The sequence below is a fragment of the Oncorhynchus mykiss genome, chromosome 30, assembly GCF_057628025.1.
Source record: "Oncorhynchus mykiss isolate SJ-2025 chromosome 30, ASM5762802v1, whole genome shotgun sequence".
NCBI lineage: Eukaryota > Metazoa > Chordata > Actinopteri > Salmoniformes > Salmonidae > Oncorhynchus > Oncorhynchus mykiss.
In genome coordinates, this window is record NC_143051.1 from 30,788,188 (window position 1) to 30,815,546 (window position 27,359).

Below are 27,359 nucleotides of genomic sequence, written 5' to 3' on the forward strand. Positions count from 1 at the left end.
GTGTCAGGTAAGGTGGAGCTGGATGTGGGCCTTGACCAGCCTCTCCATGCACTTCATGATGTCAGAAGTGAATTCTACAGGGCAATAGTCATTTATGCAGGTTACCTTAGTTTTCTTGGGTACAGGGACAATTTTGGACATATTGAAGAATGTGGGGACCATAGACTGGGACGGGGAGAGGATGAATATGTCTGTGAACACCAGTCCTCTCTGAGGACATGGCTGGGGAGGCCGTCTGGGCCAGATGCTTTGCGAGTATTCACAAGCTTGAAGATCAAGAGGTCGTGGCTGTTCTTTTTGTATTCATCCATATCCTCAGCAATCCGACTGGAGTTGAATGTGTTGGTCCGTTCTCTCAGTTTTGCACGATGTCACCATTTACCCATGGTTTCTGGTTGGGATATGTGCGGATGGTCAATGTTGGGACAACATCCTCCATGCATTTCCTGATGAACCCAGTGACTGTATGTATACTCGTTGATGTTTTTGCCAGTGGCAACCCGGGAACTTAATTATTGAACCATGCTCCTATGCCTTTATTTTTCCCTCTGTTTTTGTTTTTGTCCATGAAATGTACAAAAAACCCTGCAGGCTGTATAGCCGTGTCAAGTACCTCTCCCGTTAGCAAACTTTCTCCATGATGCACTTCCACACTCCATCCCCAGGGGGTAGAAGCAAAGGTTTAGGGGATGTGCTCTGCCAGGTAGCCTTGATAATGACTCAGGTGTGGGCAATCAGTATGATGGTCAGTCCAGGAGAGGGAGGCCAGAAGCCTCTCAGATGGTCTTTGTTTGTTTCTTCGTGTTAAAGGGGAAGCCTGAAAGAGATTTGGAGGAGAAATCGGGAGAACCTGGAACCTTACCAGAACAAACTAGTGAATAAATTATTTTCCCCCTGATTGTCTGTAAAATAGGAATGTGGTGAGGGCTCCTCCTCGCACTTTGTATCCTGTTAATGTGTTTGTTGGAGGAGCCTGGAAGGTTGACATAACTAACTGGTGAATAACCTTTTCCCCTGGCCCCTGGATTTACAGTTCATATAAGGAAATCAATCCATTGAAATGAATTCATTAGGCCCTAATCTATGGATTTCACATGACTGGGAATACGGATATGCATCTGTTGGTCACAGATGCCTTTACAAAAAAGGTAGGGGTGTGGATCAGAAAACCAGTCAGTATCTAGTGTGACCACTTGCCTCATGCAGCACGACACATCTCCTTCGCATAGAGTTGATCAGGCTGTTGATTGTGGCCTGTGGAATGTTGTCCCACTCCTCTTCAGTGGCTGTGCAAAGTTGCTGGATATTGGCGGGAACTGGAACACGATGTTGTACACGTCGATCCAGAGCATCTCAATTATGCTCAATGGGTTTGGTGAGTCTGGAGGCCATGGAAGAACTGGTACATTTTCAGCTGCCAGGAATTGTGTACAGATCCTTGCGACATGGGACCGTGCAATATCATGCTGAAACATGAGGTGACAGCGGCGGATAAATGGCACAAATAAAGTCTCAGGATCTCGTCACAGTATCTCTGTGCATTTAAATTGCCATCAATAAAATGCAATTGTGTTCATTGTCCATAGCTTATGCCTGCCCATACCATAACCCCATCGCCACCATGGGGCACTCTGTTCACAACATTGACATCAGCAAACCGCTCATACACGTGGTCTGCGGTTGTGGGACCATTCAATTCTCTGGCAACAGCTCTGGTGTACATTCTTGTATTCAGCATGCCAATTGCACAATCCCTCAACTTGAGACATCTGTGGCATTGTGTTGTGTGACAAAACTGCACATTTTGGAGTGGCCTTTAATTGTCCCCTGCACAAGGTGCACCTGTGTAATGATCATGCGGTTTAATAAGCTTCTTGATATGCCACACCTGTCAGGTGGATGGATTATCTTGTGGACAAAATTGACAGAATGAGAGAGAAGCTTTTTGTGCGTATGGGACATTTCTGGGATCTTGTATTTCAGCTCGTTTCATGGGACCAACACTTTACATGTTGCGTTTGTATTTTTGTTCAGTGTAAATACAACCTCTGGATATAGTCTTCATCATCACCTGGACTGTTAAATAAATTCCACAATGTTTATGCATCTGAACCTCTGACTACCTCTCAACAGTTGATGCTCCACGTCAACTAAACAGCCACACAAACAGTCACAGAAACGTTCTGTTATTTTATTTTGTTTATAAAGGAAGAGTGTTACTGGAAAAGATACTTATAAAATCGGAAAATAAAGAACAAACAAAAAATATGTCTGAAAATGGCTTTGTGGTTAATACTGATTAAGTCCTTGCTTTATTCTACAAAACTTTATTACAACATAAAGCTTTTCATAGGACTGTATCAGTAAAATGTAGGGCATCTATCACAGGGAAGAGTGGACAGTAATTCAACAATATTTTGAAACAAAATCTAACCAATATCATTGATACGTACAGTAAAGACATTGTCACCCTTGTAAAAACAATTGCAGGCTACCCACTCTAGCCTTTTTTCACCCAAAAATAGTTAAGAGTGAATAAATAAACCACTGTGTGAAATGTACATTTTAGTTTGATAATGGAATTGGCTTTATAAACATGCTGTGTTTGGAGTCGTTTGTTTTGTTTTCAGTTTGTTTTCTGACATCCTACTGCACAAACGTGCCATTTTGATTCTTTGCGATTTAAAAGGAGGTCAAAATGCATCAGGCAAGGGTGTGAGCACCATATTTCATATAAAGTCTGTTGATGATAAACGTCTAAGAAGGCCTATCTATGGTTGTGAGAAAGTTGAGATGGAAATAATGCTGAGTTGAAGAGTTGATATGGGTTCCTAGGAGGACAGGGATTTCGATGCTCCATTTCCAAACCAACCATTGCTTCATTTCTAAAGACCTTGTCAAGTCACCTTGTGGATCTGAAATATTTGGATTGGTATCAGCAATGTGGTAATAGCCTCACCTAGCCCTCTGGTAGGCTTGGCAGAGTTCCCACAATATTGTGTACACCTATACAGTCCTTTTTAGTTCTATGAAGGGGACTCAAAGGACCTAGAAGTTGTGACGTGGGACAGGTTTGGATATGGACCACAGAGTCTGTTGTGTGTCTTCCCTGACACTCAACCAAACATCCCAATAATGACTCACCTGTCCTGGAGTGTACTCGGTGAGACAAAAAGGTTCAAAAACATTGCAGGTAGAAATATTATTAATAGAACTACATTCGTCCCCAAGTCTACAGGCAATCCAATGTGGTCTCAGGGCAATTCATATTATTCTGTACATACATCTGTGACAGTCTAAGACTCAATTTAGTATGATACGTTGCATTAGATTCTAAATGGAATAGCAGTAGTACAATATCATTCAAATTAGAGGACGTACAGTGTCATAGGTGTTACCCGGTCATACAAAACATACGAATTGGGTGACGTAACTTATCATACGTCTTGGAGGACGTATAGTATTGCAGGTCTTTATCTGAGGCCAGGTTCCTTGTTGCTCTGTAACAACAAAGGAGAATTACAGGGAGAATTTACATGGGCGGTTAGGGGAACTAACGGCAAAGGTTAGGAGAACTAAAACGACAAAGGTTAGGAGAACTAAAACGACAAAGGTTAGGAGAACTAAAACGACAAAGGTTAGGAGAACTAAAACGACAAAGGTTAGGAGAACTAAAACGACAAAGGTTAGGTGAATTTACATAGCAGGTTAGTTGAATTGGGTAAAGTTTAGAATAAGGGTTAGCTAAAATGCTACAGATGACCCTGATGACACATGCAAAACCTTGGATTGCTAGATTGTCGCAGATTACCCTCACCCATCCTCCCTGACCAACCTCCCTACTTGGAGTTTCTGTCTCAAGTAACTAGACCATTAGTAGGTATCATACGTCTTGGAGGTGCTCAGAAATACATCAAGTATATTTAATATGGCTCTGAGGCCAGGCTGGACAATCACATCTGTTCTACACAATACATTTCTATCTGAACGTTCTGTAACATTCCCCCTCCTGAACAGACCCCAGGTAATCCCTAGCTGATGGAATATGAATGGAATTGCAAACAGACCAGCTGTTGTTTAAAATATGATGGGTGGATTTATAAAGCTGATTTGCCAATAATAGTCAATAAACAATGATTGACACCGTTAGCGTGATGACGGCTGTTTAAAACCAACAAGAGTCCTGGGCCTACAGTTGACATCGCACATTGAATGAAATGGCATCCTAGATCGCTATAATTTGGAGCCCGGGACATATTTGGTGAAAAATCCTTTGGCATCCAGGTTTCCAAAAATCCTGCTACCTAAGGCATATTTATAACCCATTACTCCTTGTCCGTCCTTCTGGATTGTACAATGTGTGGATATCGTTAAAGAAACCGTCTGAACCAAATTTTCTCAAGACGAGCTACCGTGTATCCTACCACTGTCTAACACAGTTGGAGCTTCAGCACTTGGCTGTCCCGTTCTGTGAGCTTGTGTGGCCTACCACTTTGTGGCTGATCTGTTTTTGGTCCTAGACGTTTCCACTTCACAATAATAGCACTAACAGTTGACCGGGGCAGCTCTAGCAGGGCAGAAATTTGCCGAACTGACTTGTTGGAAAGGTGGTATCCTATGACGGTGCCATGTTGGAAGTCACTGAGCTCTTCAATAAGGCCATTATACTGCCAATGTTTGTCTATGGAGATTGCATGGCGGTGTGCTCGATTTTATACACCTGTCAGCAATGGGTGTGGCTGAAAACGCCAAATGCACTAATTTGAAGCAGCGTCCATATACTTTTATATATATATAGTGTACAATCCTGATGGATGGACAAGGAGTTACTGATAATAGACACGCGTCAGTGACAGGATTTTCGGAAAGCCCAAGGACTTTTCACGGAAAATGTTCCGTGTTCCGCATTCTAGCACACCATTGCAATTCATGGCATCCTATGTAGGGCTGCAAGAGACCCTAAAGCCCAGGCTATCCCAACTACAGATTAAGATCGATGTGCTTCGATGAGGAGTAGGAATGTAAAGCCAAACTGACCCTGTGTCCCAATACTCTTTCCTTGTCTCCTTTCAAGATCACAATATTGCCTTCACATGTTCAGCCATTTCAGATCTCTGGTCAATGAAGAAAGAAAACTCTTGAAGTGTAATGGGACATGGTATGGAATTGAAAAGTTCCACTTGATGTCCCAGTATTGAGGCGTTTTCTTTGTTTATGATTCCTCTCCAGTCAGCTCCTGGTTTCCTGTTGTTGGTGATGTTACTCCTGCTACCTGTGCTGTGTTTCCTGCCCCTGAAAGAAAACCCCAACAAGTTGAAAATAAAGACTTCTGACAAATCTGTTGGATAAAAAGGCAGTTCATATGTACACCCCTTTCATACATTTATCTTGTGTCCCCCCCCCATAATGTGCAGAGTGAGAACATTGTCCGATTTAGACACTAGTTTTCTGGGTTGGCTTTGCCTGCTGTTATGGCATTGCCTTGACTTGAAAGGCACATTTCAACAAGAGCACAGCACTGTCGACAGCTGACACTGTACCTTCTACAGGCAATTCCCTGACGGTCGTGTAGATTCAATTTGCAGTAAACGCTGCGGATTTTGGCTCAAGTGTAAACTACCTTTAAAAGTGAAGTGCAGTGCGCTTGTCGACAATGCGATTGATAGAATCCCAGCCTTGAACCCAAAGATTGATGTTTTCCTCCAGAGCTAAAGCAGTTTCAGCAACTCCCCACTACAGAACAACAACTAACTTTCCAGTTTAAAAAAACATGTTTCTGCTCTTAAGCATCTCCTTAGCTCTTTAAAATAATCACTGAGACTGATGTACTAAATCACAATTCTTCAGTATTTCTTTAGTGAGGCAGATTCTTGCTGACAGTCTGTCATGAGAGATGAACTGTATCCCAATAACTGTTCTTGAGTCATATTTAGCAATATCAGAAGTGCAATGGAACATGGTCATGGATTAGAGATAGGTGGGCTGATCAGAGAACTGTTCATACCAGGAATGCAGAGGATCTGGGGCTCCTCCCACTTGCCACCTGGCAGGCACTTGACCAGAGGGTTTTGTCTCTGCTGGAAGCCCTGGGCACAGTAGTAGCGCACAATGGCGTCTGTCTCGTACCTCTGGCGGATTCTGCCAAACGCTGATGCGTTCCGGACTTTGGGGGGAGGGCCACATGAAGCTGTGGGAGGAGTTACAAAGACTGTAGGTGATAATGTCCTCTAAGTCAAAAACATATGAATGAAAAGTTGAACGATTATTTGTCCTAATGTACACATTCAGTTACGTTTTGAGCATTACACTAGTTTGGGACTGTATTGAATGTGTACATTAAACATCTACTGCTACTTCTACATACCTCTAAGTTAACTACCTCTGTGACCTATTGCCTGTATACTGTAGCAATATAATCTATTGCACAGAGGTAGTTACAGGTATGTAAAGGCACTGGTAGATAGGTGCTTGCTTGTCGTAACATCCTGTCCATTACTCACAGGTGCCTTTCTTGCAGGTGTAGGCCAGGTGGTAGTTGCAGGGCACATCACTCCAGCGCCCGGCATCATGCCACACCATCACCACACAGTCCTCTCCAGACAGGAAGTAACTGTCAGGCTGGCCCCTGTACCAGTTCTCATAGAGCTGTGAAGACAAGGTAAGAGACACAGAGCTGTAGTTGTTTATGTCTTGTGTTCCTGTGTCTTTGTAGCTGCATGCCATCCTGTGGACATGTTTCGACACAGTACTTTTTCTATGTCAACCCAATCTGTCTGGACTCACCAATGGGTTACCATCGGACCAGCGGAAATCCCCCTCGATGGTCTTGTCGTTCAGTCCAGTCCACTGATACTCCTTATAGTTATCTGCGGATAGAATAAGCCATTTTATTTGCTTTTCAAGCAGTAGGCTTGCCACGTCTCGAAGAAATTATACAGTAGACCTTTGTCTTTGTGCTTCCGCTGCGAATATCAACACCTCTGCCAGGGTTTGTGTTTCCAATTGACTGGGCATGAAGTTACTCGGAAGTCATGTGACCATGTAATTTAGAACCTGCTATAGCTGCCCCCATCACTCCCATTGTTTTTTTTGGCAATGAATGCTAATGTCAGCAGTTGGTGACAGTGACTTAGAACACAGTCTGTCACTCTGGTTAAAAGTAAGCGTGCGTCTAATTTATTTAGTCATTTTGCTGAACTACCTCTTTAATGGACCAGATTAGCATTTGCATGTAGCACTTCCGCACAGCAGGGTCATGGGCCTTCCTACGCTAATAAATAGCACACACAAACCCTTGAGAGCTGGCTGCTGCATTTCCAATGTATTAATATGCTGTAAAATGGTACGCTATGCTAACAAAGGGAGTTGCCTATCAATGAAAGAGAAAAGGTGGAGCATGAAGTTCGGTGGCTCGCTGTCACCACTCCCACCGTACTGTTAATGAAGTCCTGCTCCTCAGGGGTCATGATTGACACCAGGTGGCCCCCCACCATGCGACAGTGCTGCTCCGCCACCTCCCAGCTCAGCCGCTGGTTGAAGTGCTTGTAGCAGTTCCCGTGGAACTTCTGCCAGCCCCCCCCACACTGCTCCAGATCTAACAGACAGAACAGGAGGGAGGGAGAGATTTACTAGATGTCATTATTTTTATTTGAATGATTAAGAGGGAAAGGTAAGATCCGTTTAGATTTTCTGACCATTGAACAAGAAAGAGAGTGAAGGGGTGGTGTTGATGAAAAACAATGAGGGGATCCGAATGAAAAACTACCTTAAGACCTTGGCCGGGATTCAATCAACGATGCATTATCGACAAGTTCAATACACGTGACCTTTGAAGGAAATTGTTTAAGCTTGAGCCAACATGCCCAGTGTTGACGTGAATGTGATCGCCGCCAATGTCAGGAAAATGGCCTTTGATTGAATCCTGGCCTTACTCTGAAACTAGATGATTCTAACCCAGGGAGACAGTTTCCCTGATTCCCTGAGCAGATGGATCCATGAGGTTCATCCATCTAAAGAACACTTCTCATCTCACCTTCTTTCCATCTCTATTTTCACATCCCTAAATCTATGTGACAGGAACATGGTGGCATAGCAAGCAGGTCTCAAAGAAAAAGCTTCGCCCGACTGAACTGAAGGGGACAATTGTTCCAAAAACAAGGTTTTGTTCTTTCTTGAGTTGGGCTCAGGGATGGAACAGCCATTCTTGGATTGTCCTCTTCAAAACAAGGTGGGTCTTTGTGATTAATGGGCTCTTAAAGCCACAGTGTGTAATATTTATATTTTGATTAATTGAGTTAATAGTACTACTAGTTATTAATATACTAGTACTACTAGACTAGTACAAATGTCCTACCTTCTAAAAACAAAACAATGAAGGACCTGTTACTTTGTTAATGTTTTGGCCGTATATATCCAATTACTTCCTTATTACGAAAATAACTGGAATGTGGATCCACTCATCGGAGCCTGACAATCTGCTCCATTACATACAAACCCACAATTATTATTACTGAATGTGGTGGTGCATTGCATTATATTTGAGTCATTTAGCAGACGCTCTTATCCAGAGTGACTTACAGGAGCAATTAGAGTTAAGTGCCTTGCTCAAGGGCACATTGGCATATTTTTCAACTATTTGAACCTGCAAATCCCTGAGCTTAACCCGCTAGACTACCTGTCGCCCAGTATTCTGCCACCTGGTGCAGTAGAACAATGTTTAATAGCACTCTTACAATTACAGAGGTACGGTAACAGCTGAATGAGGAGCTCACCCATCTGACAGAGGTCACCTCCATAGCTGGGCAAACAGAGGCATTTGGTGCTCCCGCCCATCTCGACGCAGGTGCCGCCGTTGGCACAGGGGTCCTCCAGACAAGCATCTGAAACACAGCAAGAGGCCAGTCCTGCCAGCTCTGATAATCATATGCAGCCTACTTCTGTAGTAATACTGGTAAATAATAAAGTTGTACTGTAGTAAAAATAACAATACAATGATAATATCATACAATTACAGCCTAGTGTGTAGAAAGCAGGGAGGGCAGCTGCAGCAAAGAATGTGAGTATGATGATAAAAGAGTTGAAGACAAAGAGTTTCAGAGATGACGTAAAGAAAAATAAAAGTTGGTGAAGGTCTGTAAGGCTGCCCAATCAGGTGCCTCGTCTCCTGCCAGAATGATGTTCACTAGGTAGCCTAGTGGTTAGAGCGTTGGGCCCCGAGCTGGCAAGATAAAATCTGTAACTCTGCCACTGAACAAGGCAGTTAACCCACTGTTCCCCGGTAGGCATTCATTGTAAATAAGAATTTCTTCTTTACTGACTTGCCTAGTTAAATAAAGGTTAAATAATAAAAAATAAAAAAAACATAGTCCTTGTCATATCTGCTGAATATATCACCATTACCTTGACTGACTCCCTGGCTATTCACCAGGGCAAGTACTTATTAACTCTCAGGATAATTATGCCCTCTCTGGCAAGGATGACTAAGGCATTTCTATCACGTTGCCAATTACGATGATGATTTCAGTGTTGTGATGATGAAGGTGATGTGATAGAGTGCAAGGGAATTAGTATTACTGTCTTTATCTGCAATTGATTACCTACAATTAACCTCTCATGCTGTTTTGCATTTGTTATACTTTTGCAGGTATCTCTGTGTAGATGTTATATTTTGGTTTGAGAACACATTACCAAAGTACAGTGTTAAGAGTGCTGACAATTGTAAAAATGAACTATGACACATTATGGATGCCTCATACCTTAGTGGTATTTCTGCAATCTACTGTAAATGTAACCTGGGCTGGAACCAGAAGTGAGCGAGTGAGATTTAGACATTAGACGATTTGGTGTGGAAATGGGTGAAATCACCAAAATAACACCAAAAATAATCTAACTGAAAGCATCACATTGCCTCATGTGTCAGACTAGAGGACACGCAAATCGGACATTATGCAACAGGTGGTTCTAATCCGGAATGCTGATTGGTTAAAACCGCATTCCAGCTGGTGTCATTTTACCCCTACCTACATGTACAAATGACCTCGACTAACCTGTACCCCCACACATTGACTCGGTACCATTACCCCCTGTATATAGCCTCGTTATTGTTATGTAATATTCTTGTGTTACTTTTTATTCAATTATTTTTTACTTTAGGTAATTTAGTAAATATGTTTTCTTAACTCTATTTCCTGAACTGCATTGTTGGTTAAGGGCTTGTAAGTAAGCCTTTCACAGTAAGGTCTACACTTTTTGTATTTGGCGCATGTGACAAATACAATTTGGTTTGATTTGATGTGGTCTATTCCACAAGTTAACTCCCAATTCTCCTTTCCTTTAGATGAGCATGCAATTAGCCAGTAGATGGCACCAAAGCTCACATATTGAGTTGATAACAACACTCACAAAGCCTGCATCTGGCATTAACTCAGTGTCGAGAAAATTTGATGTAGAAGTTGTCCTTAACTACAGATGTACAGATGTAGGAACAGATTACCCAACCCAGTATTTTAGCCATTAGATGGCTCTACTTTCCGGCTACCCGGATAAAGCACTAAATAAACTTCAGTTAGTGCTAAATACAGCTGCTAGAACCAAAAACTTTGATCATATTACTCCAGTGATAGCCTCCCTACACTGGCTTCCTGTTAAGGCAAGGGCTGATTTCAAGGTTTTACTGCTAACCTACAAAGCATTACATGGGCTTGCTCCTACCTATCTCTCTGATTTGGTCCTGCTGTACATACCTACACGTACGCTACGGTCACAAGACGCAGGCCTCCTAATTGTTCCTAGAATTTCTAAGCAAACAGCTGGAGGCAGGGCTTTCTCCTATAGAGCTCCATTTTTATGGAACGGTCTGCCTACCCATGTAAGAGACGCAAACTCGGTGTCAACCGTTAAGTCTTTACTGAAGACTCATCTCTTCAGTGGGTCATATGATTGAGTGTAGTCTGGCCCAGGAGTGGGAAGGTGAACGGAAAGGCTCTGGAGCAACGAACCGCCCTTGCTGTCTCTGCCTGGCCGGTTCCCCTCTTTCCACTGGGATTCTCTGCCTCTAACCCTATTACAGGGGCTGAGTCACTGGCTTACTGGGGCTTTTTCATACCCCTCTGCGTCACCTGAGTGGGTTGAGTCACTGATGTGATCTTCCTGTCTGGGTTGCATTTTTTTGCTCTTTTGCACCCCATTATCTCTACTTGCACATCATCATCTGCACATCTATCACTCCAGTGTTAATGCTAAATTGTAATTATTTCGCCACTATGGCCTATTTATTGCCTTACCTCCCTAACCTTACTACATTTGCACACACTGTACATCATTTTTTAAATTGTGTTATTGACTGTACGTTTGTTTATCCCATGTGTAACTCTGTGTTGTTGTTTTTGTCGCACCGCTTTGCTTTATCTTGGCCAGGTCGCAGTTGTAAATGAGAACTTGTTCTCAACTGGCCTACCTGGTTAAATAAAGGTGAAATTAAAAATAAAAAGGGAAACATCTACCTAACCTGTCAGGAATGTAAAGCACCAGTGACAAAGTAAACCTAATATTAAAGGCCATGTCCTCTAATTTAGATTTTCACCTTTAATGGTTACGGCTCTGTGAAAAGGCACATTTACTAAAACGAGAAGGCAAATGTAACATTCTATACAATTCTGTGCAAGTTATCCAACAGGCTGGTTTATGGTCTGTTAGTTGAATGGTTTTATGGATTGGGCCGTCCTGTATGAGTTAATTCCTTAGAGGAGAAAGCACACATGTTTAAAGAATAATCCATGCTGTTAGCTGTGCTTGTGAGATGCTGCTTCTGACTCTCCATCTATAGTACAATCACAATCTGCAAAGACCCATTTTAGATGACATGGCACTAATCATGCCACACTGACTACACTTTCACGTCAAACAATAAACCAGCCTCAATAGTTTCCATTTTGCATTTAGCAACTCTTACTCATTACAAATGTTTAAAAGATTTTTGGAGAAACTATGATCAGACCGCCATCTGGGAGGTCATTGTCATTTTTCAAATGGTACGTCCTGTTACAATGGGAGATTGATGGCAGTACAGACATTTTCACCTCAAATAACATTACACATATTCTGATAGATGTCATTTACATATCTACAAGACTTGAAAACCAGATATTCCCTTATTATGGTTATGAAAGGCACATTCTTTGCCATACATTCTCCACTAGAAACTAACTCAATAGCTGCTGAGTTAGTTTAAAAAGTTGCTGATGTTCTGTAATTGGGATACTGTCCCTCTATTAAATCAATAATATCTGTGTTCGTGACCAATAAAATGTCAGCGGTGTTGCATTTGGGAGTCAGTGCTGTTACATTCAGAGTTAGTGGAGTTACAATGCAAGGACAAATGTTTGTCCGGTTGAATAACACTGTTTTTTTTCCCCCACTTGGAATTGTGCTGAAACTAATATGGGCCCCCCGGTAAGAGGAAATTGACTGTTTGAATGGAAAAACATTCAGGACGGTCATGGTGCAAGTTGGACTTCACTCTTGCAGGAAGAGTAGAGGGAGACAATCAAGCATAGCAATTCTCTTTCACAGAAATGGTGTGTCCAGGCAATACAGTACTTCACAGAAGTCAATCTTTGAGTGAAAAAAAAACATCATGCACCGCAAGACTGGTTTGTTTGACAAATGTCAAAAGGGGGTTGTCCCATATCTCTCTCAATGCTCAATTCTTGGGCATCACAAGGAGCAGGGTGCTCTTTAGGGGGAGGGAGGGGGAGGAGGGTGAGTGGGCTGCTGAGACAAACAGTGAGACAGACGAAGAGGGGGGAGCCGTTGGGAGGGTGGCAGTTTACAGAAAATGGAGCAAGGCAGCTTGGGGTGGGAGAGGCCGGGGTTTAGTGCATCGCCGTGTCGAGCAGCAAGAGGAGGGTGGTTAGGCTGGTTAGGGTGGCTCGAGTGTTACCTGAAATCTTCCTGGAACTGCCCACAGCAGCTCTCTCATTGGGCAAGATGAGCAGGGTTGGCGGCTGGGTGAGGCCAAATTCCAGATCCATCTGGCCATGATCCACAGGGCGTTTAAGAGCCGTCACCCTCTCTGGCTCTGGGGGACTTTGTGTAGTGGAGGTGACGGGGCTCCAGGTCTGTGTAGCCCACTCTGTGGATGTGTACACGGTGGATGTGGACATAGTGGCAGCGGTAGGATCTGTACTTGAGGTGGACAAGGAGTTTGACCCAAACAGTTCAGGTTCTGCTGAGGAGTCTGGAAACTCTGTCTGGGAAGAGGAGGAAGCGGGTTCCCCGCTGTATTCAAGGTCGTCCTGAGACTCTTGGGGTGCAGAGGTGGTACGGTGCAGATCCCAACTGGTTGTTTGCGACTCAAGGGGGAAGACTGTAACTTTTTCTCCGAGGGATGGTTCATCAGTGCCTGGCTCATGTCCACTTCCGTCTTCTTCAGGGTCCGTGGTTGTGGGATCCACCTCTATTCTGGACATGGCCGTTGTTTGATAGCCCATTGTGGTAAACTCGACAGGCAGCTGGGAGGTGGTGGACAGGTCTGGAGACTCAGTCGTAGCTATTTCCACTCCAGACCCCAGGTGCTCCTCTTCAGACTCCCCTGGTGCCAGCTCCACTGCTCCTGAAGGTTCCAATCTCTCTGGATTGACGATACCCTCGACATCTAGACTGGTGCTGCCTTCCGGTCTAGCGGAGGAAGTTCCCTGGGAGGTTACTGGTGGACGGAATACTGTGGAGTACACATCCAGTCCCAGCTCCTCAGAATGATCCAGTCCAGATGAGATGCTGCTTGAATGTGGAACTCCCGTCTGCTGCTCATTGGAGATGCTGGTGGCTCCAGGGGAAGCAGACATGTGAGTGGTGAAGTCAGAGGGTTCTGAGGTGGGGGATCTGTCTGTGTGCATTCCCTGCTGGACACCTAGGTCAATCTCTGTAAAGAAGGTACGATATACATTATTATTGCATGATTATCAAGTCTTAAGTTCTACACAGCCCTACAATGACAAAGTACATACTTTTGAGAAAAGGAGTTAGGAGTAACATCTGTAAGATCAAACATCTACAGTACCTTGAGAAAGTATTCGGCCCCCTTGAACTTTGCGACATTTTGCCACATTTCAGGCTTCAAACATAAAGATATAAAACTGTATTTTTTTGTGAAGAATCAACAACAAGTGGGACACAATCATGAAGTGGAATGACATTTATTGGATATTTCAAACTTTTTTAACAAATCAAAAACTGAAAAATTGGGCGTGCAAAATTATTCAGCCCCCTTAAGTTAATACTTTGTAGCGCCACCTTTTGCTGCGATTACAGCTGTAAGTCGCTTGAGGTATGCCTTTATCAGTTTTGCACATCGAGAGACTGAAATGTTTTCCCATTCCTCCTTGCAAAACAGCTCGAGCTCAGTGAGGTTGGATGGAGAGCATTTGTGAACAGCAATTTTCAGTTCTTTCCACAGATTCTCGATTGGATTCAGGTCTGGACTTTGACTTGACCATTCTAACACCTGGATATGTTTATTTTTGAACCATTCCATTGTAGATTTTGCTTTATGTTTTGGATCATTGTCTTGTTGGAAGACAAATCTCCGTCCCAGTCTCAGGTCTTTTGCAGACTCCATCAGGTTTTCTTCCAGAATGGTCCTGTATTTGGCTCCATCCATCTTCCCATCAATTTTAACCATCATCCCAGTCCCTGCTAAAGAAAAGCAGGCCCAAACCATGATGCTGCCACCACCATGTTTGACAGTGGGGATGGTGTGTTCAGGGTGATGAGCTGTGTTGCTTTTACGCCAAACATAACGTTTTGCATTGTTGCCAAAAAGTTCAATTTTGGTTTCATCTGACCAGAGCACCTTCTTCCACATGTTTGGTGTGTCTCCCAGGTGGCTTGTGGCAAACTTTAAACAACACTTTTTATGGATATCTTTAAGAAATGGCTTTCTTCTTGCCACTCTTCCATAAAGGCCAGATTTGTGCAATATACGACTGATTGTTGTCCTATGGACAGAGTCTCCCACCTCAGCTGGTAATCTCTGCAGTTCATCCAGAGTGATCATGGGCCTCTTGGCTGCATCTCTGATCAGTCTTCTCCTTGTATGAGCTGAAAGTTTAGAGGGACGGCCAGGTCTTGGTAGATTTGCAGTGGTCTGATACTCCTTCCATTTCAATATTATCGCTTGCACAGTGCTCCTTGGGATGTTTAAAGCTTGGGAAATCTTTTTGTATCCAAATCCGGCTTTAAACTTCTTCACAACAGTATCTCGGACCTGCCTGGTGTGTTCCTTGTTCTTCATGATGCTCTCTGCGCTTTTAACGGACCTCTGAGACTATCACAGTGCAGGTGCATTGATACGGAGACTTGATTACACACAGGTGGATTGTATTTATCATCATTAGTCATTTTGGTCAACTTTGGATCATTCAGAGATCCTCACTGAACTTCTGGAGAGAGTTTGCTGCACTGAAAGTAAAGGGGCTGAATAATTTTGCACGCCCAATTTTTCAGTTTTTGATTTATTAAAAAAGTTTGAAATATCCAATAAATGTTGTTCCACTTCATGATTGTGTCCCACTTGTTGTTGATTCTTCACAAAAAAATACAGTTTTATATCTTTATGTTTGAAGCCTGAAATGTGGCAAAAGGTCGCAAAGTTCAAGGGGGCCGAATACTTTCGCAAGGCACTGTATAAGATCAAAAACATCTGTAACATCTAAGATATTATTGATTTTATTTTTTACATTATACACGATTTTCAAGTATGATCAAAGTACACTTGCTTCTAAAATAACAAGCATGTTTTCATGCAATGGGCAGATGCAGTTGGTCTAGAACAGAGCAGCACGTATCACACTTAGATGTGCACAGAGGGCAAATGTCAATGACATGCATGTCAATCTCTTCTGTCTCAAAGTTGAGGAGAGATTGACTGCATCGCTAGTGGTCTATGTGTTGAAGGTACAGAACTGTCTGTTCAAGCAGTTGGCACATAGTTGGGACACTCATCGGTATCACACAAGACATGCAACCAGAGGTCTCTTCACAGTCCCCAGGTCCAGAACTTAGGCTAGGAAACACACCATATTAAATAGAGCCATGACTAAATGGAACTCTCAGCCACCCCAGGTAACTAAAGCTTGCAAATAAAACCAGATTTAAAAATGTGATAAAATAACAACTAACGGCACGACGGGGACTGTGAAGAGGCACACATACATTTTTATGCATTTTGTATCGTATTTTGCATTGAATTATGTATGTGATATGTGTTTGACTGTGATATGTGGTTGTCTCGCCTGGCTATCTTAATTTTATTTTACCTTTATTTAACTAGGCAAGTCAGTTAAGAACAAATTCTTATTTTCAATGACGGCCTATGAACAGTGGGTTAACTGCCTGTTCAGGGGCAGAACGACAGATTTGTACCTTGTCAGATTGGGGATTTGAACTTGCAACCTTTTGGTTACTAGTCCAACGCTCTAACCACTAGGCTACCCTGCCGCCCCAAGATGAATGTACTAGCTGTGGGTCGCTCTGGATGGGAGTGTCTGCTGCAAGGTATCCATACCTTGGGACATATCTCCAGATCCATCCAAGGGCAACCACACTGAGGTTGCCCTTCCGTGGGGGGAGAGTGAAGACCCGACTGGGTGAGGATCAAGCTCACCCAGGGATTCGGTCGAGATGGATGTCTCTTCAAGTTCTCCCACGATCGCCTCTTTGTGTCTTCTCTCTGCGGTGGGGTCACGTGCCTCGGTAGCATTCTCTATGGGGTCAAAGGCCATGTTGGTAGTCTCTTGTGCTATCTCCCGATGACTCTGGTTACCTGCTGTTGTGCTGTAGTTGGCTTCCAGTTGATCCAACTCCAGGTTGGTCTCTGGCATTGGCTGGAAGTGCTTGGAAGAGCCTGACTGCTGGTAGTCGGGTTCCTCCGGGTTAATCTCTGGCATCGGCTGGTAATGTATGTGTGGCTTGTAGGACGGCTCTGGGAATTCTGGGCTTGTTTCCAGTTCGAGTCGGTAGAAACTGGAGTTGCCTTCATGGAGGGAGTCTGGCATGCTGGAGGTGCTGGGTAATGAAGTAGGATGCTGGGAGTGATAATCTTCTTCGTGAAGGGAGTCTGGCTCACTGGAGGTGCTGGGTAATGAAGTAGGATGCTGGGAGTGATAGTCTCCTTCGTGAAGGGAGTCTGGCACACTGGAGGTGCTGGGTAAAAAAGTAGGATGCTGGGAGTGATAGTCTCCTTCGTGAAGGGAGTCTGGCACACTGGAGGTGTTGGGTAATGAAGTAGGATGCTGGGAGTGATAGTCTCCTTCGTGAAGGGAGTCTGGCACACTGGAGGTGCTGGGAAGTGAAGTAGAATTCCGTGAGTGATAGTCTCCTTCGTGAAGGGAGTCTGGCTCACTGGAGTTGTTGGGTAATGAAGTAAGATGCTGGGAGTGATAGTCTCCTTCGTGAAGGGAGTCTGGCTCACTGGAGGTGCTGGGAAGTGAAGTAGAATGCTGGGAGTGATAGTCTCCATCGTGAAGGGAGTCTGGCTCCCTGGATGTGCTGGGTAATGAACTAGAATGCTGGGAGTGATAGTTTTCTTCGTGAAGGGAGTCTGGCTCACTGGAGGTGCTGGGAAGGGAAGTAGAATGCTGGGAGTGATAGTCTCCATCGTGAAGGGAGTCTGACTCACTGGATGTGCTGGGTAATGAACTAGAATGCTGGGAGTGATAGTTTTCTTCGTGAAGGGAGTCTGGCACACTGGAGGTGCTGGGAAGTGAAGTAGAATTATGTGAGTGATAGTCTCCTTCGTGAAGGGAGTCTGGCTCACTGGAGGTGCTGGGAAGTGAAGTAGGATGCTGGGAGTGGTAGAGTTCTTCTACAGGAAGTGAAGTCTCATCAAAAGGCTGGAGGAGGTCCTGGGTGGAAGCTGTACGGGTGAGTGGGACCTCTGTGCTTGACATGGAAGTAGGGGGAGATCCTTGCAGGTCCTCCCGAGCAGGGGCTGACTGGAAGACGGGGAGGGATTGCAGGACACTCTGGGCCTCTCGCTCCACTTGCTCTGGATCCAGGCTCGGATGGAGCTCCTCCGCAGGCTCCATAAGAACAACAATATCTTGTCCGATGTCCTCTGGTTCAGTGGCCATGTAGTCCATGGGGGCATCCGTGTGAGGATTCCCATTACCTGAGAAGAACAGGGAGTGGACAGGAGACTCAGTGAGGTTGTTTAATGAATGAACATAAAACTAAGACATTCTCTGCATAACACAAAATAATCCATAGAAGCATGCAATCTAACAAATATCTTGCAATAAAAAAAACTATTATATATGCAACAACTATTTAGTCCAGTACAAAAACAGACCTCTGAAATAGGCACTATACTATCTCTTTTATCTACTAATTAGGCCAGTACAAAACAGACCTCTAAAATTTGTGGGGAATATGGAAATATTTTAAGATGGTCATACCATGGATCATATGGATATCTGATTAGAATTTTAGGACCCATTTAGGCATCAACTTTTTTTTACTTTTTACATTTTTTTTTTTTACATTATTTGATTAAATATTGAATTAGGACTTTACGACTATAGCCCATAGAAACGCATTGAATAACACATTCAAACATGGCAAAAAATAGTAAAACAATAAACTTCATAAGAAATAATGTTTTGAAGTGCATGTCTTATTTTTAGGAGATATAAGAAAGCTCAGGATACATTTAAAAAAAATTCTTCACATATTTAAACCCTTATTTTTGTAGGCACAAAACGACCTTCACACTTCCATTTGTTTGTATGGGTTACCTTCAGACGAGACCAGTGTCCTCGTAAAGATAAACAGAAAACGTGTTCGTGAGGGTCTCCCTTTTCCATAGAGTGGTCATAACATTTTTTTAGGCCAAACCGTTCAGATGCTACATCCGTTTTTGCGAGAAAACCGATTTTCGGGATGTCTCATGGTCTGACAAACACCACTGTAGCTTGGCCACCTTCCACCGCAGATATGGAAGGCCGACATAGACAGTTGTTATGGACTGAGACGCAGCCCATGCAAAAAAAACTGATATCTCTAGCTTAAACTGACAGATTTTGATGGGGATTTTATTATTATCTTACTAAGGTTTAACCCACGGGTGCGTCAATATACTCTTAAGAATCTTTTAACTAGTAATTAGTCCAGTACAAAACAGACCTCAAATAAGTACTTTGCTATCTCTTTTAAAATCTCTTAAGGAGCCAACACTTTTTTTCAATATTCGCCTAAAATGACATACCCAAATCGAACTGCCTCTAGCTCAGGACCTGAAGCAAGGATATGCATATTCTTGATACCATTGGAAAGGAAACACTTTGACGTTTGTGGAAATGTGAAAATAATGTAGGAGAATATAACACATTAGATCTGGTAAAAGATAATACAAATAATAAACATTCTTTTTTTTTTTTTTGTACTGTCATTTTTTAAATGCAAGAGAAAGGCCATAATATGTCATTCTAGCCCAGGCACACATTTGATTTTGGCCACTAGATGGCAGTAGTTTAAGTGCAAAGTTTTAGACTGATCCAATGAACCATTGCATATCTGTTCAAAATGTTGTATGAAGACTGCCCAAATGTGCCTAATTGGTTTATTATTACATTTTTAAGTTCATAATTGTGCACTCTTCTCAAAAAATAGCATGGTATTATTTCACTGTAATAGCAACTGTAAATTGGACAGTGCAGTTAGATTAACAAGAATTGAAGCTTTCTGCCCATATCAGATATGTCTATGTCCTGGGATTTGTTTTTGTTACTTACAACCTCATGCTAATCACATTAGCTCAACCGTCCCATAGAGGTTAACTACTAATTAGTCCAGTACAAGACTCAGACCTCTGAAACAGTAAACATCATGGCGGCTGGAGGATTCAGGGAAGCCTGTCTGGTTGCTGTAGCGATACAGGGTCTTGACCCCTGCCTGTGGACCTCCACAGCGCGCTCTAGGGGTGATGACGGGGTAGCGCACGCTGCCATCAGACAGCCAGCCAGGGTTGCAGCGGTCCAGACCCTCACTCCATGCCATGTACAGCTGCCCTGTGGTAGCCAGCTCTGCCCCTTCCTTCTCGCAGTACGCCCAAGCCTCATTCAATGACAGCTGCTTAGGGGCAGAGCCATGGAACACCTCCCCTGCACAAAAAAGGTAATGTGTTAGAGTCCTAATGGGATTTAGATTCCGAACGATTGTCCTAGATCCTTAATTTTTCTGCAGTATCTGGAAAAATACAAAAGGCTGAACACATGGGAGAATGAGATCTCGGTTGGGAAAATGACATCAGTATTTGATATGTATTGTACCTGTAAATACAAATGATCTGACTCATCTAAAGTGTGTATTCTGTCCACTAGCTAAAATCCCTACATGCCTGTAACTTAAAGGGATAGTTCGCTCAAATTAAAAAATGATATATTGGTTTCCTTGCCCTGTAAGTGGTCTATGGTAAAGTTATGACAGCAATCCATGATTTGTTTAGTTTACCTGGCACTGTTACCATGTTTTAGCATTTGTGGCACACATCCCATTCAAAGTCATGGGACCGATGTTAGCATTTTTTGCACGTCATGTCCAAATAATCAGAAAGTATCTAAAATTGTGAAGCTCAACAAAGTCACTTAAAAATGATTTGAATATGATGCGTGAAAAATGCTAATATCGGTCCCATGACTCGGATGGTGCCACAAATGCTGAATACTAAAAGGTTAGCATGTGGAAACAGTACCAGGGAAACTAAATGAAAGCATGGATTGCTGTCATACTTTGTTCAGAGAATGTTTGGAGGGTAAGAAAATTTTGCAATTTGGGTGAACTATCCCTTTAAGGAGACCCAACACAGTCATTTTATAGAGTGCCTTCAGAACACATGATGATGTACAATGACAAAACATCTGTCTTGGCAAAATGACATATTGTCCTTTATTCTTTTTAGACACAATGACACAAACATATGTTATTGCTCAGTAGAATCACATTTATTCACACTGTCACTATTTACACTGCCTTTTTACGAGGAGCTATTCACACTGTCACTATTTACACTGCCTTTTTACGGGGAGCTAATCACACTGTCACTATTTTACGGGAAGCTATTCACAAGTTGTTGTTCTTTACCATCAATATGCTCCACATAACAATACACATCAAACAGCTCCTCTGGTTCCAGTGTCCCATAGTTCCTCACTCCCGGGCGACCATCCATGTCACCATAGCAACCTTCCCGGGGAACTTGGATTGGATATCTGCGAAATAGAAAATATTAGTATTTCCTGTGCTAAGAAAATGTTGCAAAGACTAACTCTGATAGGTGAGGGGCCTCAGTCATTGTTTTTTAATCTGTTAGCGGGAATTGATGTGTGTGTTGGGAACACAGACCAAATAGAGTCCCTATCTTACACATGTAAGCCATGATAATGCTCATGAGGAAATCTAGCTTAATTAACATCAGGGCTAGAGTGAAACTGATTCAGGTCAACATACAGTCTGCCAGAAAATAGTATTACATACCACACAGTGGGCCAAATTCAAAATTCCCAGTAGCCTATAGGCGTGTGAATTAGTCAAAACAAAGTATTGCACCTTTAAGAAATGTGTCTTTGTATTATAAGACAAGTTGTGGATACCTGACAGATTGGTCAGCGAGCCAGCCGGCGTCACACTGCTCATAGCCATCGTAATAGGCTGCCAGAAGCTGGTCGGGAGTAGCGATGTGTGCCCCAATGCTCTCGCACACCGCCTGGGCCTCACTGAACGAAAATGCATAGCGACCAGAGGCATGTCTGTAGTGGAAGACCACACCTACATGCACACACGTGTGCACAAACACAAACATACACACACAGAGAAATATTGACAGGTTCAAATACACAATATGTGGTAAAAACTGAAAGAAAAAATATTAATAGTTGCATATAAGGCTAAATCTGGTTGTTTCTAAACCTGTTAGACAAGTTTTAAAAAATCCAAAATATTCACAGACTCCTATAGCCTTAAAAATCCTTCTCCTTTTGTTACCTTTGACCTTGATCTGTGTGAAGTCGCTGGCGTCGTCCAGGCCCTGCTGCACCTCGCAACGGTAGTGCCCTGTGTCTGTTGAGCGCAGCTCCCCCAGCCAGAGGGAGAGGTCCTCGGGCGAGTCAGCAAAGTTGACCAGGGAAGCTCGTTCTCCGTAGGCCTCGTTGACCTTCACCCTTTGACCCCGCGCCACCAGAATCTCCGTCTCCTCCTGCTCCCCATCATGCAACACGCTCCACTTGACCCGGGGCGGGCTGGGGGGCGAGGAGGACGAGGGGGGCCCAGGGGACAGGGACACCATACATGGGATTGTGATGGAGCCTCCTAGCTGTGCAGTGGAAATCGGGATTGCCTTGGAGATGGTGACCTGGAGTTGTCGGTTGTCATCTGAGTCAGGAAGGAGAGACACAGTGAGTAAATGATGCTGACTGAGTAAGTGGCCGGCTATTGACCTCTAGTGGTGATGGTGAATAATGCATTTCGGGGACAATCTTCAAAATTCTGCAGCAATGGTTATATTCCATGGATGAGTGTAATTTCCCCTCAAAATATTATATGATTACGGAGTGGGCAGAAAAACAAACGCTTTAATCAGCTACATGTTGAATATATAGAAATATAAATTATACATAATCCATGTTTATATTAACTATCTTCTATCCAAAGCAATTGTAATACAGCAACTATTATGCAGCAATTACTATACAGCAACTGAGTCTTTAAATTTCAGTTCATGAGGACCACAGCGCTGCTAAGGCTAAAGGGATACTTTGTGATACTATTTTATGTCTCTGCGTCCAGTATGATGGAAGTTAAGAGGTAGTTTCGTGAGCCAATGCTACCTAACGTTAGCACAATGACTAGAAGTCTACAGGAACCGCTAGCATGCTATTTGCACTAATGCTAGCAGAGACATAAAAATGGTATCCACATGTTCATCCGACTCTGGGGAAGTAGATAACGTCTAAAATCCAGAAGTATCCCTTTAAAATAATAACCTGAAATCAAAATAAAAGTTTTAATGCAATGCATTGTCATCCCAAATAATGATAATGCATCAAAATACACGTTAGAAGATCTGTACCTTCTGAGTATCCTGTTTGGGCGGGGAAAGCCAGGGTCAGATGGCAAAGTGCGCACAGGAAGAGGAGGAACCTTACTGGTCTGTGGAGGAGAGATAGTGAGAGTGAGATCAGGGAGTTTTTTTTTTTTTTTTACATATTACATATGGCATATGCACCTCATTTAACAAACAATCTCTACTTCGCCAATTGGTTACAGTATTATTTTTGTTGGCTTATTTTACTCCTACATGATATACCCTCTATGATTCGAGTGTAGATAAGGACAGAGAGGGCAAAGAGTGATGAATGATGAGAACTAAAATGTTAGACCAATGCCAGACGGTAAACAAGTAGTTTGAATGACAAACAGCGTCTAACTGATCGATGAGAGATGAGAGATGAGAGAGAGCAGGAGCTGAGAGAAGGATGTGTGGAGAAATGGAGGATGATGAGATTGAAAGTGTAGTTGATGAAAAGCACATGCAGTATGAGGAAAAAATGTGGTGGTGACAGAAAATTGACCATTTATGGGAATAAAGTAAAGACTAAACGGTCTTAATTCAATAATATAAAAAGATCAAGGACCTTGAAATATCCTAATACAGGACACAGAGACATTGGAGGAGCAGTTGCTCAGACCCCAGAAAAGGAATCCGGCGGCACATCCACATCTGACCGCAAGCGATTCATCACCTCCAAGAGAAAATTACACGTCTGCATTGCCCAGGGTTTTCTGCCAGTGCCTCTTCACCAGTCTGACCCTGTTATTAGCTCAGCCGGCATGGCAGGCGGCTCTCACTGACCTCACACAACCTCAGAGGCAGCCACGATGGAAAGGGGAGGGGCCATAAACATCTACCTCACACAAATAAGTGCAGAGGCATTTTTGACAAAAGACAGCTTATGTTTTTCAAAAATACTTTTCAGAAAGGACAAGGCAACAAACTGTACCTCATACTTTTGAGTACTTTCAGAACCTTCTCCAAAAGGGTATGCTTTTTACCTTTGACCTCATATAAATAAAAATATTTCAATTTTGTGTGTCTTGAACACCAGTTGAATCACCTATACGATTATGATTCACTCATTATATCTTTATGCCATCCCCATTTTTACTAGATGCACTTTCCCAAAATTCTGCAGACTTGAAAAATGTGCCTAAATTACCATTTAGAGCAAACATTTAAATTGTCAAAAACCCTCTAAACCTGATAAGTTGCCTAGTTTCCTGCGTTTGGCTTAGCTGGTCGTAAAAAACCCTCTTCCTCCATGAATGATGAAGGGAGAATCTCAATTGGTACTCTCAATTCCTTGCATCCTCTTCTCCTCACTTCTTTTTTTAAAAAGTCAAAAGGTAATCAAGGAGAGGAGGGGATGAAACATGGAAACAAATGCACTTCTATGAAATGAGACCTTCTTCACTAGCGCGTCATGACAGTTACAGACGTGGTATCCCAACATAAATGTGTGAAGCATTAAAAACAGATACAGATAGTATAGATAAAAGGATAAGTAGTGTATCATTTTTAAATATGTGCAACAGCCGATTCAAAGGTGGTGTGGCGGATTTCAAAACTCTTCTGCGGAGGATTTCGCGAGAAGAGGCTATCGAGGTGCAGAGGACACTCCGGCATTCGCCTACTGAAAACTGACACTCTCCTCGACCACTTGACCACTTACCGGTTTCCGGGTCACAGAGGAGAGCGGAGTTGAGGTCAGGACAGACTTTCGGCCAATTGAGAATCTCCCTGAATGTTTGTCGACTGGTAGCATTAGCAGAGTTGCCAACAAACGGAAGTTAACGAGGCGACACTCCATCTTAACTTCTCCTTCACATTTACTGGATTGGTTGAAAAGTGCAGAAGAGAACCTTCCCTGCCAGGATCTAGTTTCAGGTGTTTCTTTTACGCCTAGCTATGTTAGGTTAGCTGACTGGGTAAGTATACAGTGTGGCTGGTGCCATCTAGTAGCGCTGAAGAAAAAATGCATTTTGGGGAAATTCTGCAGCAATGGTAAATTCTGCGGATAAAGGAAAACTTGAGTGCATTTTCTGCAAAAATTGCAATGATTGCAGGAAACCAACCTCTAGTTATCTGTCTTTGTTACACATATTTGTGAATATTGTTTCTGTTTCATTTGTATTATTTTTCAGTCAGACACAGTAGACTTTTAACAGACACAGTAGGCTATTAAGTCACTTGGACTGCAGACACTGTTTCCGAGACAAGCAGAGTCTGTGAGCTGCTCGAAAAAATACAACCCTGCTCACATTAAATGAAGAATGTCTTCTTGTCAAAATATACACAAATACTCTCTGTGTGTGTGTGTGTGTGTGTGTTTGTGTGTGTTCGTCTTTGTGTTGGGGGAGTACACTCCTATCCAGCTGGCTTGATTCAGGCTTTTCTAGTCATTCTATGTGACTGAAATTAAAATAGTCAAGCACCAGTTGCACCAATCCACCACCCACAGTTTCACAAAGCTTACTACTAAACCTACTAAACGAGCCCCAGACACCCTCAAAACAGAGCCACGTTCATTCGACTGACCAAGGAAGACCCAGCACATATGTTATACCAGTACACTTCTCTGGATATCCAAGATCAGCTTCCATCGTGATACAAGTCATGGTAAGGGATATGTAAATGCAGGAGACAACACATAGTTTACTCTGAGCTGTCTGTGTTACTGTGCTACTCTGATGCGGGTTGTAGCTACAAATGTATAAGCGGTTTTCGCTTCATCTCTTAGAGGCTTGAAGTACTTAGAACTGTGCAGACCTATACTCATGTCATTCATACTTTTAATTGATGCTTGTTTTGCTTTTCAAGTGCTTTGAGATTTGTTACTTGTATATATGCTGTGTACTGCAATTCAGCTTTAGGCTGCCAAGTACGGCCTACATGTAAAATGTAATAAACTACTACTACTAATACTACGATTTGTGGATATTCACTCTGATGAGATAAGTGAAATTGAAAGTCATGTCCTTATATGACCCTTTGAATGTGAGCATTTCGGGACCACTTCAAAGCATTTGCCTAAAAATGTGTCTTTACAAAGTAATTACGTAGGCAGAGACAGTTTAACTACAGTGTAAATACATATTATTCCATAATATTTAAAGGTAGACTCAGCGCTACGACATTGGCACGAGCAGCACCACAGAAGTTGAGCTGAGAACGATGCAAGACGTTGCTCTCACACAGTCACACATATGATCTACACATGTGTGCAGGTGTGCTTCATGCTGCTACAACGTAGTAGATACAGAACCAAAACAGCGGATAAGTTTAGCCTCACGCTTCAACATTGTTGAGGAAATCAGCCCGATATTGTGTATACATCTTGCATCGCTGAGTCTACCTCCTCTACAGGATCGGTGTCCCCGCCACGGGACGGTTAAGCTAACATAGGCTAATGTGATTAGCGTGAGGTTGTAAGTAACAAAATAAAATCCCAGGACATAGACATATCTGATATGGGCAGAAAGCTTCAATTCTTGTTAATCTAACTGCACTGTGCAATTTACAGTAGCTATTACAGTGAAATAATACAATGCTATTGTTTGAGGAGAGTGCACAATTATGAACTTGAAAATGTATTTAAAAAACTATTAGGCACATTTGGGCAGTCTTGATACAACATTTTGAACAGATATGCAATGCTTCATTGGATCAGTCTAACACTTTGCGCACACACACTACTGCCATCGAGTGGCCAAAAGCTAAATTGCGCCTGGGCTGGAATAATACATAATGGCCTTTCTCTTGCATTTCAATGATTACAGTACAAATAAATAAATAAATGTGCAGTTTTGTCACACAACACAATGCCAATGATATCTCAAGTTTTGAGGGAGCGTGCAATTGGCATGCTGACTGCAGGAATGTCCACCATAACTGTTGCTCGAGAATTTAATGTTACTTTCTCTACCATAAGCCACCTCCAAGGTCGTTTTAGAGAATTTGGCAGTATGTCCAACCGGCCTCACAACTGCAGACCACATGTAACTATGCTACCCGGACAGCTGATGAAACTGAGGAGTATTTCTGTCTAATAAAGCCCTTTTGTGGTGACAAACTCATTCTGATTGGCTGGATCTGTCTCCCCAGTGGGTGGGCCTATGCCCTCCCAGGCTCACCCATGGCAGCACCCCTGTCCAGTCATGTGAAATCCATAGATTAGGGCCTAATTAATTAATTTCAATTGACTGATTTCCTTATATGAACTGTAACTCACTAAAATTGTTGAAATTGT

At 42.9% G+C, this 27,359-nt stretch overlaps 1 protein-coding gene across 1 annotated transcript in view; it reads right to left on the reverse strand.

The window, feature by feature from the left end:
- Positions 1-2,177: 2,177 nt before the first annotated feature.
- LOC110489431 (brevican core protein) overlaps positions 2,178-27,359 on the reverse strand; it is a 39,835-nt gene continuing 14,653 nt past the window's right edge. The window contains exons 2-14 of the mRNA XM_036971024.2: positions 23,123-23,202; positions 22,039-22,425; positions 21,648-21,822; positions 21,139-21,266; positions 19,866-20,159; positions 16,565-18,169; positions 12,941-13,921; positions 8,772-8,879; positions 7,436-7,594; positions 6,784-6,866; positions 6,501-6,645; positions 6,005-6,187; positions 2,178-5,292 (exon numbers count right to left, since the gene is read on the reverse strand). Coding sequence (XP_036826919.2) covers positions 5,213-5,292; positions 6,005-6,187; positions 6,501-6,645; positions 6,784-6,866; positions 7,436-7,594; positions 8,772-8,879; positions 12,941-13,921; positions 16,565-18,169; positions 19,866-20,159; positions 21,139-21,266; positions 21,648-21,822; positions 22,039-22,425; positions 23,123-23,202 — 4,408 coding nt within the window. The 3' untranslated portion in view covers positions 2,178-5,212. The remainder of the gene's footprint in view (positions 5,293-6,004; positions 6,188-6,500; positions 6,646-6,783; positions 6,867-7,435; positions 7,595-8,771; positions 8,880-12,940; positions 13,922-16,564; positions 18,170-19,865; positions 20,160-21,138; positions 21,267-21,647; positions 21,823-22,038; positions 22,426-23,122; positions 23,203-27,359) is intronic.